The sequence below is a fragment of the Copadichromis virginalis genome, linkage group LG1 (assembly GCF_057382275.1).
Source record: "Copadichromis virginalis isolate Kocher_CV1m ecotype Utaka linkage group LG1, C_Virginalis_male_GT1.1, whole genome shotgun sequence".
Taxonomy (NCBI): domain Eukaryota; kingdom Metazoa; phylum Chordata; class Actinopteri; order Cichliformes; family Cichlidae; genus Copadichromis; species Copadichromis virginalis.
In genome coordinates this window covers 37,990,232-38,007,098 of record NC_140618.1, presented here as the reverse complement: position 1 = coordinate 38,007,098, position 16,867 = coordinate 37,990,232, and the positions used below count along the sequence as shown (strand labels likewise).

Here is a 16,867-nt window from a genome sequence, read left to right as displayed (position 1 = left end):
CTGCAAGGCAGTTGTGTCTGTTTACCAGCACCTCTGGGGTCAAAGGTCAGGTTCAAGTAAAATTTCAAGTGACTTTTAATAAACCCAGTCTTGTTGTTTTAGATCAAAAGTTCTATTCCATTGTATTATAACTTGCACATTAAAGAAACTCATATCCATGTCTTCTTGGTTTCCAAAGCAGCTTCAGTTATTTTGACTTCTTTGCATGCTGATGAAACGAATGGATATTCTGCTTTGCTGCAGAGCGCTGGTGGGGCTGGATCCTGAACAGAATGACTGTCAAAGCGCCTCACGAGCCACGATAACACAGCAAAAACCACAATCAGGCAATTGTGATGTAAATTATTTAACACAGTCATTCATTCATTTCACATAACGAACTTAAAAATCACAGTTGCTTTAATCATCCATCTCTAACACACCATTTCATGACTGATGTGTTATTATGTAAGCGTCAGTTACAGGAGTGAGCTGCACTGACTACCACAATTAATGTGCTGCTGCATGCTACAGACCATGCAGGAAGTTTGTGCAGCCGTGAAATTCATGTTTTTATAACTGTTACTCAGCACTGTTTAGCAGTTACAGTTTCCAAATCAAGCTGTCTAGTTGATAAATGAACAATTCACTGGACATTTCTGATTGGTCAGCACCGTCACGGGCCTTTCTGTGTGGAGTTTACATGTTCTCCCTGTGGGTATGTGGGTTCTCTACAGGTACAACAGCTTCTTTCAAAGTCCAAACAGATGCATATTAGGTTCCTGGTCAGTCTGTGGATGTAACTCTGTGTTAGCCCTGGGTCGTATTGGTGACATGTCCATGGTGTACTCTGCCTCTGAATACAAGAGGCAAAAGACCCTGTTGTGGATAAATCACTAAGAACATTTACAGAGGGAGTTAACGTAGAAGCTGTAAGAAAAGCTTCTGTAAGAAAGCTTACAGTTTGCTTAATCACACAAAGAATCTTTGTCATAATGAAGTTAAACTTTTGAGTTTTAGGTTTTTAATATGGTGTAGATCTATGGTGTACCAGTCAAGCCTAACAGACCTCTCTGCACTTCCTGTTAAAAGGGAGTTTTCGCCAAAGTGCTTGCTCATACGGGGTCATGTGATTGTCTCAAACCGTGACAGCAATTGCCAGATTGATTTATCTCAACCTAAAGATGCCTTTTAAAAAGTCTACATACCTTTACATTACAAAGTAAACACATAACACACAGTGTAAAATGATCTCATCATCAGGGACCCGTGGTGCATGAAGTGACTAGTGATAAAATCACTAGTCACTTTTAATGGCCTATTCAGTATCTATTAAGTGAGCGCAGAGGAGTCAAGGTGTCAGTCTATTGTAAGTACTGTTGAAAGGCGCTGAGACTGTACGTCCAGAATGTGCTCACTGATTCTGGTTGTGATCCCGCATGGTTGCTATTGAATTATTCCAGGCTTTCACTGACATTCAGTCAAGCCTAAGCAAGAGAGGCTTAGGTAAATTTGTATTTAAAAGAAGAAAAATTAAACATCTTGAACTGAGCGCTAGTTTCGCTTACCAGGCTGAGTAGGCACCCATATGCTGCAAAGCCACCACAGACATGCACTTCCTGCATGTTGACCTCTTTACTTTCTCTTCGTCCTTTCCTGTCTGCTTCACTGTCTTATCCAGCAGTAATGGCTGAAAGGCCCAAAAACGTTAAAACAGGAGTGTCCAACTCCAGGCCTCGAGGGCCGGTGTCCTGAAGGCTTTAGGCCATGTCCACACGAATACGTTTGAAAGCGCATCTTTCTCTCTCTGTTTCGGCCTTCCATCCACACTGAGACGGCGTCTTTGGTCAAGCAAAACCGAGCTTTTTGAAAACGCCCTCCAAAGTGGATACATTTGAAAACACTGTTTTCATGTCACAGTGTGGACGGCGAAAACGGAGGCTTTCGAAAACGATGACGCATTTTAGTCATGTAGTGCAGTCATGTGACCAATTCAACTAAGATGGCGGACGGCATCGTACAGCAGTTGTTTTGTTATATATATATAAAGTGAGTCTATATTCCCACTCGTTTTTGCAACTTTGTGCTCTAGTGTTACTCGCAGCAACTCCACCTCGACATTTTGCCGCGACGTTTCACAGAGCCGGAAAGTAAATAAAGGGCAGGTTGAATCATCTTATGTTTCACACATCCGCAGTACGGGAACATAAGCATTTTCAGTGTGGATGAAAAACAATAGTGTGGATGTGAAGATAGACAAAACGCCGTTTTCATCAGATGATTAGTTCATTCCCAGGCCTCTGGTGAACTTCAAGACACGATTAGGAGGTCATTTAGCCATTTGAATCAGCTGTGTTGGATCAAGGACACATCTAAAACCTGCAGGACACCGGCCCTCGAGGCCTGGAGTTGGACACCCCTGCCTTAAAACATCTTAAACCATCAGAATTTTTAAGATGTTTTAAAAAAGGAGAAGAAGTATTCATGTGATATGACTTGTTTATATTTGTTGTTCAGCGGGTCCTACTTATGTTCTCCAGTTACTGTAGGATAAATCATTCATTGCTCTCTTTCTCCCCACACTGGCAGAGGTGTGTCTGAAGGCTGAAGCAGTGAGAGCTGCACCAAGACCTACTGTACACCACACACTGACTGATGCACACAGAGCTGTGGGTGGATAAAGCTGCACTAGCGTACCAGCAAGACTCTGTGCAAAACCTTTTATGTAAAAAATATGCAGTAAGCACTGCTCAGGAGAAAATGTCTACATTGTGTCCTGAACATGATTATTCATTTCACAAAACAAATGTGAAATGTTATCACACCAGTTTTTAGCCATTAATATGTGCTCGGATTGAACAGCAGGCTGGGACGAGTCCCAGAAATCCCGAGTCCCTGATTTCAGGATTGACATTCAGTGACAAATTGTACTTTGAGCACTGAGAGGACCCGTCGCTATTCTTTCATGGAGGACCAGCTTCATCACCTTATCAAGACTCTAATTCTGCATCTCAACGGGAACCTTTCCTTTCTTATTCACACACCCCACAGTCATCTCAGTTTTTACAAGTCAAACTTGAACACAGCATCTGACCCATTGACTTGGCTTTATTTATTTGGCTTTATTTACCTTTCATTGTTTACTCTGCCCCTCAGGGCTCTGCTTTGACTGCATGTCTCAGAAACAGTCACACTATCTGCCCGTCTCCATTTCAACACCGCTCAAACACTCACTGTGATTTTTCTCCTTCTCCTCAAACAGCTGTTACGTAACCGACTTTGCTCCGAGAAACTCAATGAAGTTCGATCTGACCGCCTCTCTCTCTCCAGGCTGCATACCAATAATGAGCAGCAGGAAAATCTGCCGTCAGGTCCGTGAGCTGCTCACAGGGGACGTATGGCTTCATTCACTGGTATTAATTACTGCATGGAAGTGAGAGCGTGACACTCTGTTTAGGTGGCCATCAAATAATAAAAACTTATAAAATATAATTCTGCTGAAAAACATATCCACCAATATATTTGTGGTTGTTTTCAAAGTCTTTGTAGTAGTTTTAGCTGTTGTGAGACTGTAGCTGTTACTTTGAACCTCTTAGTACTTGTTTCGTGGTTATTTTGAGACTCCGTGGTCGTTTTAAGTCCTTCTTTGATTGTTTTGAGTCTGTGGTTCTTTTAACTGTCGCTGATTTAAATCTCTGTGGTTGTGTTGAATGTTTGGCTGTTTTCTGATTCTTTGGAGTTGTTTGGAGTCTCTTTGTGCCCGTCTTCAGACCCTGGGGTTGTACTGAGTCTCCTTGTGGTTGATTCTGTGTTTTGGGGGTTTTAAGTCTCTGTAGTCGATGTGGACTTGTCATGAGACTTTGTGTGATCATTTTAAGTCACTTTATTTGGTTATTTCAAGTCTCTTTGTGTCCCTTTGACTCTACTTCTTACTCATTTAGATCTCTTACGATCTTTTTTTAAATGTTGTAACAGCCTCCAGTTCAGTCTTTTGTTAAATGTACTGTTGCAACAACTCGCAAATCGTTGTTTCTCAACAAAAATTGTCATTTTCTAAATGACAAGGAATTGACATTTGCGCCTCATAATTTCAAATCTGGATGACACAGCTGGAGCAGCAGGGTTTAACAAATGAACCAGTTCTGATACGGTGCTTTTCCACTCTGACGACACACAGCACTTTTTTCTATGCTTTCTGTCAAACACTCACACACTGATGGACAAAACATGGGGTTAGCCCAAGATATCTGATGGACACACGGCGATGGAACCACCAGGTGAAGCACCACCTGCTCTGCCACCTGAGCCACAGCCACCCCACAAAAGAGCCACAAATCACTGTGTTCCTGTTATGAATCAACAATTTCTACTTTTGTTCAATAGCTTCATGTTCTTTGTTACTGACCTGTAAAAAGAAAAAACATTTTTGGAGCGGGCTGATTGTTGACATGAAAGGTGTACACAAGCTGCTAACACAGTGAGAACACGTTTGTCTTAAAAACTGAAGTCTTATAAAAACGATTTCCTTTCACTGGAACAAAAAAATAGCAAAACGGCCAAACAGGAAGGGTATGACATTCATTCACTTTCACGTTTTAAGTCGATTATTTTACTATTTATTAATTAAAGTTAAATAAAATGCCTTCAGCTCAACATGACATTTTCCGTCCACATCAAAGTGATGTTCTCACACAGAGGTGTTAATGTGCACGTGTCAGTGGATGTCTGCGCTCCAACACATCAAACTGCTACACAAACCGTTTGAAGTTGCTGCTGCAGCTCAAACACACTCACAGCTGTGACAGATGTAGCCGAGATCAATAACAATAATCATCATTTTAGAATTAGCAGTCCTACCTTTGCCGCAGCTGGAGCCGGAGGAGCTGGAGCCGCAGGAGCTGTGTGTCCTGGGCGGTGTGAGGTGCGGAGTCTCCAGGCTCGCTGATGTAGCGGGCTCGGAGCCGCTCCTGCTCGCCTCGCTGGCTGAATCCTGCGGGGACGACTCCATCCATCAACCGAAAACAAAAACTCCCTGAAACGAACCGGATCTCCCCCTGTGGTTGGTGCCTGCTACTGAAATATCAAAACCCCCACGAACGGCTGGTGGGGTGGTGTGTTTGAACAGCGGCAGAAGCGCGACTGCTGAGCGGCCGTCAGGTCGCTACTAGGAGCGCCGTTTGGAGGAGAAGTAGCCGGGCTGAGAGAGAGGGAGGGCGGCGCTGTAGAGAGCTCGGCTGCCCTCCCTGGAGGCTGACACATGGGCAGGCTGCAGTCTCGAAGCGAGCGCTGTCAAAGTAGCGAGCAGGTTGGAGTGTTTCTGTTGCAAAGACAGCTGGGCTCCTGCACACTGTGTGAACCATGTAAAAGTTTCTGACTGTCAGTTTCTGACACATTATCAGTAAAATAGCACCCAAAGTAAAGGTTCTTGCTGTGAACACATATGAAAGGTCCTCATTGCTATAAAGCAATGCTGTCAAGCGTACAACTCAGGGGCCAGAACCCCTCAAACAGTTCAATCCAACCAAAATTGCTGCAAAACTGTAAAAGAGAAAGACTTTTCACTTTTCACTCCTTTCACTCCGCTCTGTGAACCCTTCCAGCTGTCTTACTGCCTCCCTCTTTAAGAAAGACTTACTTTCATGTCTTACTATCTTCCCACTGTCACTCAAGAATCTGCAGTTTTCCACTTGATTTAACTCAAAACCTTTTCGTATATTTCGAGATATTTTGTGAAAAGGGTTGGCGTAATAAGCAAATGCTTCAGCCAATACCTTTTGATTAGCCTTGTCTCATGCTTTCTTTCTTTATGGTAGATTTTTGTTCTGTTTTCACTGTTTTTTTTTTCCACTGTTTTCACTGAGATTTGAATTTGAATGCTAATCAATAAAATCAAATCAAAATCAAATCAAAATGTATGAAATGTATATATCTACACCACCGCAGGGATGCGCAGAACATATCACTGCAGTTTGTTACCTATCACTTGCATTACAATGGAGCAATGAGGGACCTTTTTTGGGTCATACATACTTGATAAAAGCAAAACCTATCCTTCAAAACTTTACCACCAAACAAGAGAGCTTCACTCTTTGGCCGTGCCAAAAAAATTCTGTCCATAAAAGTTGAAAAATGGAATCTGTGATAAACAGCAGCCCTGTCTCTAAACTCTAACGCTCGTCGGCACAAGTCTGACTGTCAGCAAATCAAACCGGGCTGCAGCTGTGACAGAAAGGCTGTAAAATGTGCTCGATACCCCCCACTCAGGAAGGAACACCACAGCATGCAATCATTTGCCTTCTTCAAGACCACCAAACTCCCACCATCTAGTATCCATGAGAGGTTAAAGACCTGCTCCAGTTTTCCACAACAGGGACAAAAACATATTGTTCCCTTTGAATTGGAGATCCAACAAACAGGCAGACTGGTACGGTGGCATAGACCTTCTAAAGGAGGTTAAGGAGTATGATACTCCTGAAGCTGGAGCACACCTTCTCATATCCCATCTTCAAAAGAGCGATCACCAGCTGACTCTGTCCGTCCATCTCATATATATTTTATTTGCTGTCTCTCTTTGTGGAGTTACTAAGTACTGTGCATGTAGACGGGATGGACAAAAACATGGCCACTAAACAGCGTCTCCCTGACAAGTGAACAAAATGAACTTTTGAAAAGTAGAATTGTTGCACAGTATATCATAGACTGGATATTTACTGCACGCCGCCTGACCCGGGTCATAGTGATGATTGAACACAGACGGCTTTCATCTGTCTGTAGACCCTCCTGCAGCCTCGCTCCGCTCTGTGAACCCTTCCAGCTGTCTTACTGCCTCCCTCTTTGCCTTTTCATCATCGTCAGCTTCTCCTATCACTGATTTCCTTTCTGCCAAAAGCTTCACAATGCCTGGAAGACTTTAAAGGGAGGATATTACTACAGATTTCATCACTCTAATTAGTTCAGATGAATTTTTTTTAAAAAGCTGAATATTATGATTATTTAGAGGACGAAAGCGGCTGACAGTCTTTTTTAGCCCAGAGTGAAAAGCCTCAGGAACATTCATACATTTTACTCCTCTTCATAAAGAAACAATTCAGCAGTTCTTGTGAACCTCCTGGATTATTGTACTGATGCTCTGAATTTTAAGCATTAATCTGGTATAATCACCTATAAATTATGTACTTGACACATGAGGTAATTGTGATATCTTTGATGCCAATTTTTTCCTGTGACAATGACTATAGATAGTTTTATGCAGAAGCTTTAAAATGATCACATGACCACATGTCACAATTTAAACCAGACCTTTGCGTTTGATCCCGTTTGTGATAATTCACTGGAGAAAATTCCAAAAAGCACATTTTGAGTAAACTTTAAAGTGTATTATTGCCATATAGCCATAGGTCATATTTTAACATTTCCCAAACTGTAAAATAAGATTATTTTGGAATTATTGTACCAATTCTTGTACTGATGATAATTAAGACCATAGTTAGTAGACACTGTACATTTAAACCATTTGGTCAGCCTTACCCTGTCGGCATTGAAATCACTGGACGTAATAAAGAACTGAGTGATTCTAGTGTTGCATGAATTAGACTGTTCCAGACCAGAACGTGATCCCTGCTCGTTTCGACCCACCGCAGATGGACGCTGAGAGACTTTAATGTGGGAAATATTCATAGTGTGAAAGTTTGGGAACGGATATGTGGTATTTTTCATCTCAGTTTTTTTTAGATTTGATTGATCTTGTGGTTCAGCATTGACTCAGAACAATCAACTCCTTACTGAAGTCATGTAGAGAGGCCAGACTGTTCTCCCGTTAGAAACAAGATACATAGATTGTACCAAAGCTGATTCATGATTGGTTTTAAGGTTCAACATTAACTTCAGTTAAAAAAAGAGTCAAACAGGCTGATACAGAGAGGAGGTTGGACTTGATGAATGGATCTTTAAATGTGGACATCGCTATTTTTCATTTCAAACTGTTGTTTCCTTTAATCATATGTGCTTCATTTTAACTAGTGCTGCAACATTATGAAATACTAAATAACTGGGAAACATTGTGATTGCAAATAGAAGTAAAAAGTGTGCAAGTGTGAAAGATTAGATGTATATCAGTAATTGTGACTTTCATAGTGTAAAAGTTGACGTGATCATCTGCAGCATCTACAAAATAAAAGCCTGTTGTTGTTGTAAAGGTCAGTGTGTCAAACAGTCTTCATAAACACACAACACAGCTGTCTGTACTCTGAACTCTGCCAAAGATTGTTTATAATGTGAAAAAGATCCACCACAGTGCGCTGTAATCCACACGGATTCACTAAATCACAGGTGTCCAACTCCAGGCCTCGAGGGCCGGTGTCCTGCAGGTTTTAGATGTGTCCTTGATCCAACACAGCCTTTAAATCTAAAGGCTAAATGACCTCCTCAACATGTCTGGTAATGAACTAATCATTTCATTCAGGTGTGTTGACCCAGGGTGAGATCTAAAACCTGCAGCACACCGGCCCTCGAGGCCTGGAGTTCGACACCCCTGCACTAAATAGTTCATTGAAAACAAATTCCAGCAAATAAAGAGACACTGTTGACAGCATTAGTCGTGCTTTGGTCCTGGTACCTGTGACTGTACCTCAAGGCCTGTTTAACACCCGGCATGTCTGCTGTCCAGAGCAACGTTTGGCTCAAATTAACCAACAAAGAAAATCTTTTTGGGAAAGAGTACAAAACGTAAACGTAAGTGTCAGAGCCCCATCAGTCCTACAGAGCTTTTCAAATCACAGTAAAATCTACAGCTGTTTTTAAAAAAGCGTTTTTATTCAGATTTAGTTACATTTGTCTTGTGTGTAATAGAGTGTAAGAAATTGGGTTAAAAACAAAACAATTAAAGTTACTGTAGAATAAAACTTTTTTTAAACTTTATTTGAACACTGAAATAAATAAATGTGTATCAGTGTATGTGTTCTTAACAGAGCTTAAAAACTGAGCTGTCAACCAGTTTGTTTTATAGAATATACTATATTGGCATCTGTTTTGGCAGTTCCTAATGTTCAAACTGAAGTTTGGACAAACTGTGATTTTTTTTTACATATTCCACTAAAACCATCAGCTGATTGCATCGTATCCAGTCCAGTGTTTTTCTTTGAATACAGATTATTTATTTGTGCTTTACAAACTGAGCATCATCAGTATGGCTTAGGTTGTTTGTAGTTTTGTTTGCATTGACAAAAACGATATGCATTTCCCTGCAAACTGCCCCCTGGTGGAGAAAGCCCACCTCAGCAAAACCCCTAAATGAAGAGCAGCCTGAGGCTGAAGGCAAGTTGTTGTGTGACCGGTTCAAAGGGTGTAAATCATCAGCTTTACTTTTAAGCTCAGTTCTCTCTTCACAGATTATAGGCCGACAAGTGATTTACAGTTTTTTAAATACCAACAATCTTTTTTTTTTTTGGCAAATACTGGAAATCACTTTTTGCAATTGTGCTGCAATTTTCATAAATCTGATGGTAATTTGCATGGGATCTAATCTTTTTGCACAAGTTTCCATACGAATATTAGTAAACAATGCAAATGTCAGGAGCCTGATCCATGGGATTCATGGGAGCAGTTAAGGAAATGCTCCAGAATGTTAGCGTTACTCCCCCATAGTGTTGAAAGGATCTGTTCCTTTCTAGAGGTCCTGGGTCGATGACCCAGTGTTTTGTTTATTATTGTTGTTCTATAATTTCTTTGCTTTTCTGACTTGTGTTCTGATTTGATATTTGGTTTTTATCATTGTTATCACTCTTAGTGTTTAAGCTTCTTTCTCTGTATTTCTAGTGCTCTAGTTCTTTGAGGAACCACGGTGGAACGGTGGTTAGCACCGTTACCTCACAGCAAAAAGGTCCTGAGTTCAATTCCACCATCAAGCCGGGGTGTTTGTGTGGGTGTTTACTCTGGCTTCCAAAGAAATGTAGTTTGTGGGGATAGATTAATCCAAATTGCCCATAGGTGTGAATGGTTGTCTGTCTCTGTGTGTTAGCCCTGTGACAGACTGGTGACCTATCCAGGGTGTACCCCGCCTCTCGCCCCATTACAGCTGGGATAGGCGCGTCCCCTGCGACCCGGGAAAGAATAAGCGGAAGTGAATGGATGTATAGTTCTTTGCTATGTGATTTCTATTTCTTAGGTTTTCCATGTGTCCATTTTAGTTAAGTGTCAATTCTGTGTATTGTGAATTGTCTCGTTTCCTGTTTTACTTTGAAGGTTCATGTCTGATGTCAGTGTGTTCCGTTTTACCTCCCCCCTGTCTCGTTAGCCCTAATCTCTTCCAGCTGTGTCTCCCTCCTGTTTCCCATTCCCTGATTACTCCCCGTGTATATAAGCCCTGTGTTTTCCTTGCTCTCTGTTGTGTTATCAACGTCTCCTTGCTGTCGGCCTTTGGTGTGTGTTCCTGCCTGCTAGTTTAGTTTTATATTCCCAGTTCAGTTTAGTTTGTGCACAGCAATAAAGCTGCTTAAGTTCACCTTAAGTCCTGTTCTGCCAGCCCGCACACAGACCCTGACAGAATGACCCGACCAGATAATGGACCCAGCTAACTCGGTGTTCATTTTGAGAATAATCACTTCCCTCTGGGTTCAAAAGACTGTGCTCCTCATGTTCCTTCAGAGCCAGGAGTTAAGACTGTTTCATCTGGGACTGTTTTGCATTCTAATGCAAGCTCAATTAAGGACTCAATTTGTTTTGCCCCTTCTAAGCCCGGATTTATTTCTGGACAATCTGTCTACTGTGAGCCTGTTAATTTTGTGTCAGCCACTACTGGTTTTGTAAATTTTTAGCCGGTCCAGCTGGTTAGTGAATGTTCTGAAGACTCAGGAGCACCTACACCACCACCTATTCCACTTCCACCACAGTCACCAGCGCAGCCTACAGCCTACAGCTCAGCTGCCCTTTTTGTTATCAGCTCAGTCAGCCACCTGGGCTGTAACTCAGTCAGCCACTCAACCACCGCTCCGCTTCCACCAAAACCACCACTTCAGCCGGAAGCTCCATTTTTACCTCAACCATTACCTCAGTCATCAGCTCGGTTTCCTGCAGCTCAGTCTCCTGCTCCGTCCCGAGCATGGTTACCTGTTCCATGGTCTCTAGGTCAGTCACCTACTCAGGTTGCAGCTCAAAGATTAGCTCAGCCATCAGTTCAGTCTTCACCTGCTTCTCCCGTACAGGTAGCTATCGTAAGACCATCCGTAAAGGACTGTTTTTTTTTTTTTTTACCACTCACTCTAAGCAGAGTGACAAATCCATTAAAACTGTTAAGTTCCCTCAAAAGCTGGGCCCCTTAGAGTTAGTTACTCTCTCCTGGGCCTAAACCCTCAGCTGACTCTGTACCCCTGGAGGCTAAGAAGCCAGCTGAGGAGAGTCAACACCCTGCGCAGCTCCAGCCTGCTCTGTGCCTGCCAGAGGTCCCCACACCTGTGCCTGCCTCCACTGGAGGGTCCGAGGGGCCCGTTCAGCAGCCTTCTGTTTTCACTGGGGGGTCAGAGGAACCGCTCCAGACTCCTCCTTCCGCTCGGGGGCCGAGGAGCCCGTCCAGCCATCATCATCGCCTGCAGCGCCTCCACCTGCGGTTTCCACACTGTCGCCTACAGCATCATCCTCGTCCGGTCTTGCGGCTGCCACGCCGTCGTCCGGTCCAGTCAAAGTAGTAAAAACTACGCTCACATTAACCAGTGTTGTCTTAAATGTTTTGCTGAATACTGAACAATGTTCCTTTGCGAGGGTCTTCATTGAAAACCCGACTGCAACTAACTTCCTGAAATGCCGTCCACGTTGCAACAAAGTGAGTGAGAGGAGTTTGCGGAAAATGCAAATTTATGCAGTGTGTCTTATTAAAATGCATCTGGCTAAAATGAAAGAAAATATTCAGTGAGCGCTAATGCACGGCATTATAATTTTAAAACTTGCCTTTGTAGTTTGTTTCATCAGGGCCGGGTGTGATGAAATGATTGTGACACTTTATTAGCGATTCATGTGGAGATAAGAGGAAGATACTGTGTGCACATGATTCACTTTCGTTACAGGAATGCCAGAGTTTTTTTTTTTTCTTTAAAAAGAAATCTGACTGTCAGATTAACAGCTGCTCTGTTACAATTCAATAATAAAACAATGGCAGGCCCTGCATGAAGAGCTGTGCATTAAAACCCCTGTTTAAGATTTATCTCTTTTTTTTGCACTTTGTGAGATTTTCACTAGTGGAGTGAAACACGAGATTTTCAATGCATTCTTCAATCTAAGTAGATATTCCTCAATATACCTTTCATAAAGAAAAAAAAAACAAACAAACAATAGAATTGTTCGTTTCAATTCAGTTTTATTCATAAAGCAACAAATCACAACTACAGTCGCCTCAAGGTGCTTTATATTGTAAGGTAGCCCAACAATCATATGACCCCCTATGAGCAAGCACTTTGGCGACAGTGGGAAGGAAAAACTCCCTTTTAACAGGAAGAAACCTCCAGCAGAACCAGGCTCAGGGAGGGGCGGGGCCATCTGCTGTGATTGGTTGGTGTGAGGGGAGGAAGACTGGACAAAGACTTGCTGTGGAAGAGAGACAGAGATTAATAATTAAATGCAGAGAGGTGTATAATTATTTCAGAAGCTGCATACTTTATTAATCCCTAAGGAAATTATGTGGGTTACAGTTGCTCCAGTATAAATAACAGAAACAGACCAACAATACAATATGTTACAGGTTTAAGAAATTTAAGAAATAGCACTAATATATACAGGTCACTCAATAAATATCAAGGATTGACAGACGTGATTATAAATAAATATCAAGAATCGAAGGAGCTTGCAAAGAAAAGTGTCTGGACTTCTTTAAGTTACTTGAAGACGTTTCACCTCTCATCCGAGAAGCTTCTTCAGTTCTAAGGTCAAATGGTGGAGAGTCCCAGATATAAACCTAGTGGGAGTGACCCCCCACAGAGGGACAAAAGGACCCCCTGATGATCCTCTAATCACCTGAGCCAAGGTGTGAAACTGGGTGTGGGTCCCAATCAGCCAGAGTTTCGGGTGAGTTCATTGTGAAAACCTGGCCCCACCTTATCATGCGAATTCCTGAGGTCAGATGGCCCAGGATGTGAGTGGGCGTTAAGGCGTCTGGGAAGGGATCTCAAAACTGGATTATAGATGGCAGAGAGTTGGTGTCGTAAACCACCGCCTCTGTTCAAAGAGTGGACATAGATGGCTTCTTTCACTCCTCTTTCAAACCATCTGTCCTCTCTGTCCAAAATGTGAACATTGACATCCTTGAAAGAGTGTCCTTTATCCTTAAGATGCAGATGGACTGCTTAGTCTTGTCCTGTCCATCTGCATCTTAAGGATAAAGGACACTCTTTCGAGGATGCCAATGTTCACATTTCGACTACGATGACCTGGATGACTGAGAACCTTCACAGACAAATATCAAGAATGTTGACAGGAATATGACAGAGTAGAAAAGAGTGTGTGCAAAAAGGGTGTAGCTATTGCAGTGTTTACAGTGTGTTAGATGCAGGAGTTGTACAGGGAGATGGCCACAGGTTTCACAGTTTCTCACTGTTCCTGTGGCTAGCCAGCACGTCATGCAGTAGGTTGGAGGTATTATCCAACATCGTCTTTATCTTGAACAACATTCACCTCTCCAGCACCACCTTAAGGGATTTGTATTTGTATTATTATTTAATTTTACATTAATTTATTGTACAGGGTGGGCCATTTATATGGATACACCGTAATAAAATGGGAGTGGTTGGTGATATTAAAGTCCTGTTTGTGGCACATTAGTATATGTGAGGGGGCAAACTCCTCAAGATGGGTGGATCAGCAGTGTGGGAGGTAAGTGACGGAAGTGACGGACAAGGTAAGCGACTCATGTTGTAACTGACGTCAGACGCCGGAGATTTTGGCGGAAAATTAAAGCAAATGGTAGTTTAGATTTGAACAAATTCATTTAAGCTTCAGTATTACCAAATACACTTATCAATTGTCTTATAACTAACACTATTTGTCTAAATAATCTCCAACACCCTGGAGAACAACGAGGAGAGTTTAGAGGCTCTCCAAGATTATATTGATCAGTGCTTTCAGGATCTCGTGATGAAGAAGACCCCGTGTGCAGCTTCCCCGGCCAAACCTGAGACGCCATCGTCGAAAAGACAACGCCCGGCAGATTCCCCCAGCTCAACATCGCCAGCCGGCAAAGATATTGCCGACATACTGGAGTCAATCGACAAGCGATTGTCCAGTTTCGACGCAAGGCTGTCCTTGGTGGAGATTCTTCACCGAGAATTTAAATGCTTGCGAGAATCCCTGGAGTACAGCCAGCAGCAGGTGGAAACGCTTGCTGCTGAAAATGCCACGCTAAGGGAGTCGGTGAAATGTCTCACAGATAATGTTACCCAGCTCAATAGAGAAAATAAAAAAATAAAAGAAACCGTTATCGATCTACAAGCTCGTAGCATGCGTGATAATCTGGTATTTTCTGGTATTCCAGAAGCCGCTGGAGAGGACGCGGAGACCACGGTAAAAAGCTTCATCAAAACCCACCTGAAGCTGCCGGAGGACACTGTGAAGAACATCGTCTTCGATCGGGTACATCGCCTCGGCCCCATTCGGGCTACGGCCGGGAGACCACGTCCTATCGTGGCCAAATTCGGCCACTTCAAACAAAAGCAACATGTGAAAAGCCGCGGCAGGGAATTAAAAGGAACGGACTTCAGCGTGAACGACCAGTTCCCCAAAGAGATCTTGGAATGACACAGGGTCCTCTTCCCAATCCGACGCGGCTTCATCCAGAAGGGCTCCCGCGCTGTCATCGCTGTGGACCGGCTGTACGTGGACGGACAGCTCCACCGCGACCCCAACATCACTCCGTGGCTGTATTAACCTCACACCAGATAAGAATCAGCTGCACCATTTCCCTATCCACTCACACTAACTTGCATTAACATCTGTTTAACTTACCAGTATCAAATCGCATCTTAAAGTGTGACTTCATAGCAGAATTAACACCGTCACTCTCCGTCAGTGATTTAATTGGAATGTTTACGTTTTGTTTCTGTTTTTTTTTTTTTCTCATTTTTTTTCCTCCTCTCTTTTCCCCCTCTTGGTTTTATGCTGCTCACCCCTGTCCTTGGTTTCTTTCTTTATTCCTTTCACTGCCTCGATCACCTGCTTCGACACTCATCCACAAACATCCTTTATTTCGACACATACGCACCATGCGCTCAACGGCAGCACATTTTACTTCAGTCAGACAGCGCACACAGTCGTTTAGGATACACACACTTAAGCCAAGCCTACTCATATTAGTAATTATGCATACACAAAGTCAGACTCAGGGAGCATCTCGCCACACATTTTTTCTCTCTCTCCTTCTCTTTATTTATGAACAAGTGACGTATTCTCTCCACCTGTCTAAGCGACGCACACAGCATACATCCCTAGTTATACACAAACATCTATGGGTACACTGAGGTTCATTACATGGAATATAAATGGAGCTGGCTCCAGAGTAAAGAGGTTAAAAATATTTAACCAACTCAAAAAACTACAGGCAGATGTTGTCCTTTTACAAGAGACCCACAGACCTCTTAGAGGTTCGAATGAACTTAAAACACCTGAGTTTCCTAATGTGTTCTCAGCTTGTTATAATTCTAGACAAAGGGGAGTAGCAATTTTAATACATAAAAATATTAATTTCACAGTACTCGATACAGTTATAGATCCAGAGGGCATATTCTTAATCATTAAACTATCTATACTTGATAAAAAGCTATGTATTGCAAGTGTATATGGTCCAAATGTTGATGATCCCTCATTCTTTCATGGTTTTTTCAGTGCACTCTCTGAACACTTAGATGGCACACTTGTTCTTGGAGGCGACCTCAACCTTGGACTAAATGAAGACATGGATAGGCTCAATACAGCGGGAACTCAGCGTAATTGGCAGTCCATAAATATAATCAAACAGTATATGAGCGACTTTGGTCTTTGCGATGCATGGCGCTCCCTTCACCCCACCAGTAAGGAATATACTTTTTTCTCACATGTCCATCACTCCTACTCTCGTCTGGATTATTTTTTGGTCAGCAGCTCACTGCTGAACGACATTTCAGACACTGAGATTCATCCTATAGCTGTCAGCGATCATGGTCCTGTATCTTTAACACTAATGCACAAGAATAATACTACGCCAAGAAAAAACTGGAGATTTAATATATCACTACTTAAAGATGGAGACTTTATTAAATGTTTTAAAAAAGAGTGGACTTCATATTTGGACTATAATGACACTCCCGAAACATCAGCTTCTGTTCTATGGGAAGCAGGGAAAGCTGTGATGAGAGGTAAAATAATTTCTTTCTCATCACATAAAAAGAAAAAAGAAAACAAAAATATTCAGGAATTAGAAAAAAACATCAAATCACTAGAAGAAGCCTACGCGTCCCACCAAGATCAGGAAACATTGAACAAAATACGCAAAACAAAACTAGAATTAAATGAGATAATTGATAAAAAAACAAAATTCTTTGTACAAAGACTACGCCTACAAAATTATGAACATGGTAATAAATCCGGTCAATTTCTAGCAAACCAGCTAAAAATAAATAAAGAAAAAACAACTATATGTGCTGTTCAAGATTCATCTGGGAACACAATATATGAACCGATACAAATAAACAACATTTTCAGGGATTTCTATAAAACGTTGTATTCACCACAAATAAACCCATCTAAAAAAGAAATTGATCAGTTTTTGGACAACATAACTCTTCCAAAATTATTGGACACTCAAGCAATGGCACTGGATTCACCACTGACACCAGGTGAACTCCAGGAAGCCCTGATAAGTATGCCCAATAATAAGGCT

The 16,867-nt window shown here is 42.2% G+C and overlaps 1 protein-coding gene across 1 annotated transcript in view; it reads right to left on the bottom strand.

The window, feature by feature from the left end:
* LOC146719220 (nuclear receptor ROR-alpha A-like) overlaps positions 1 to 5,156 on the bottom strand; it is a 171,517-nt gene extending 166,361 nt beyond the window's left edge. The window contains exon 1 of the mRNA XM_085461793.1: positions 4,837 to 5,156. Coding sequence (XP_085317919.1) covers positions 4,837 to 4,987 — 151 coding nt within the window. The 5' untranslated portion in view covers positions 4,988 to 5,156. The remainder of the gene's footprint in view (positions 1 to 4,836) is intronic.
* Positions 5,157 to 16,867: the final 11,711 nt, after the last annotated feature.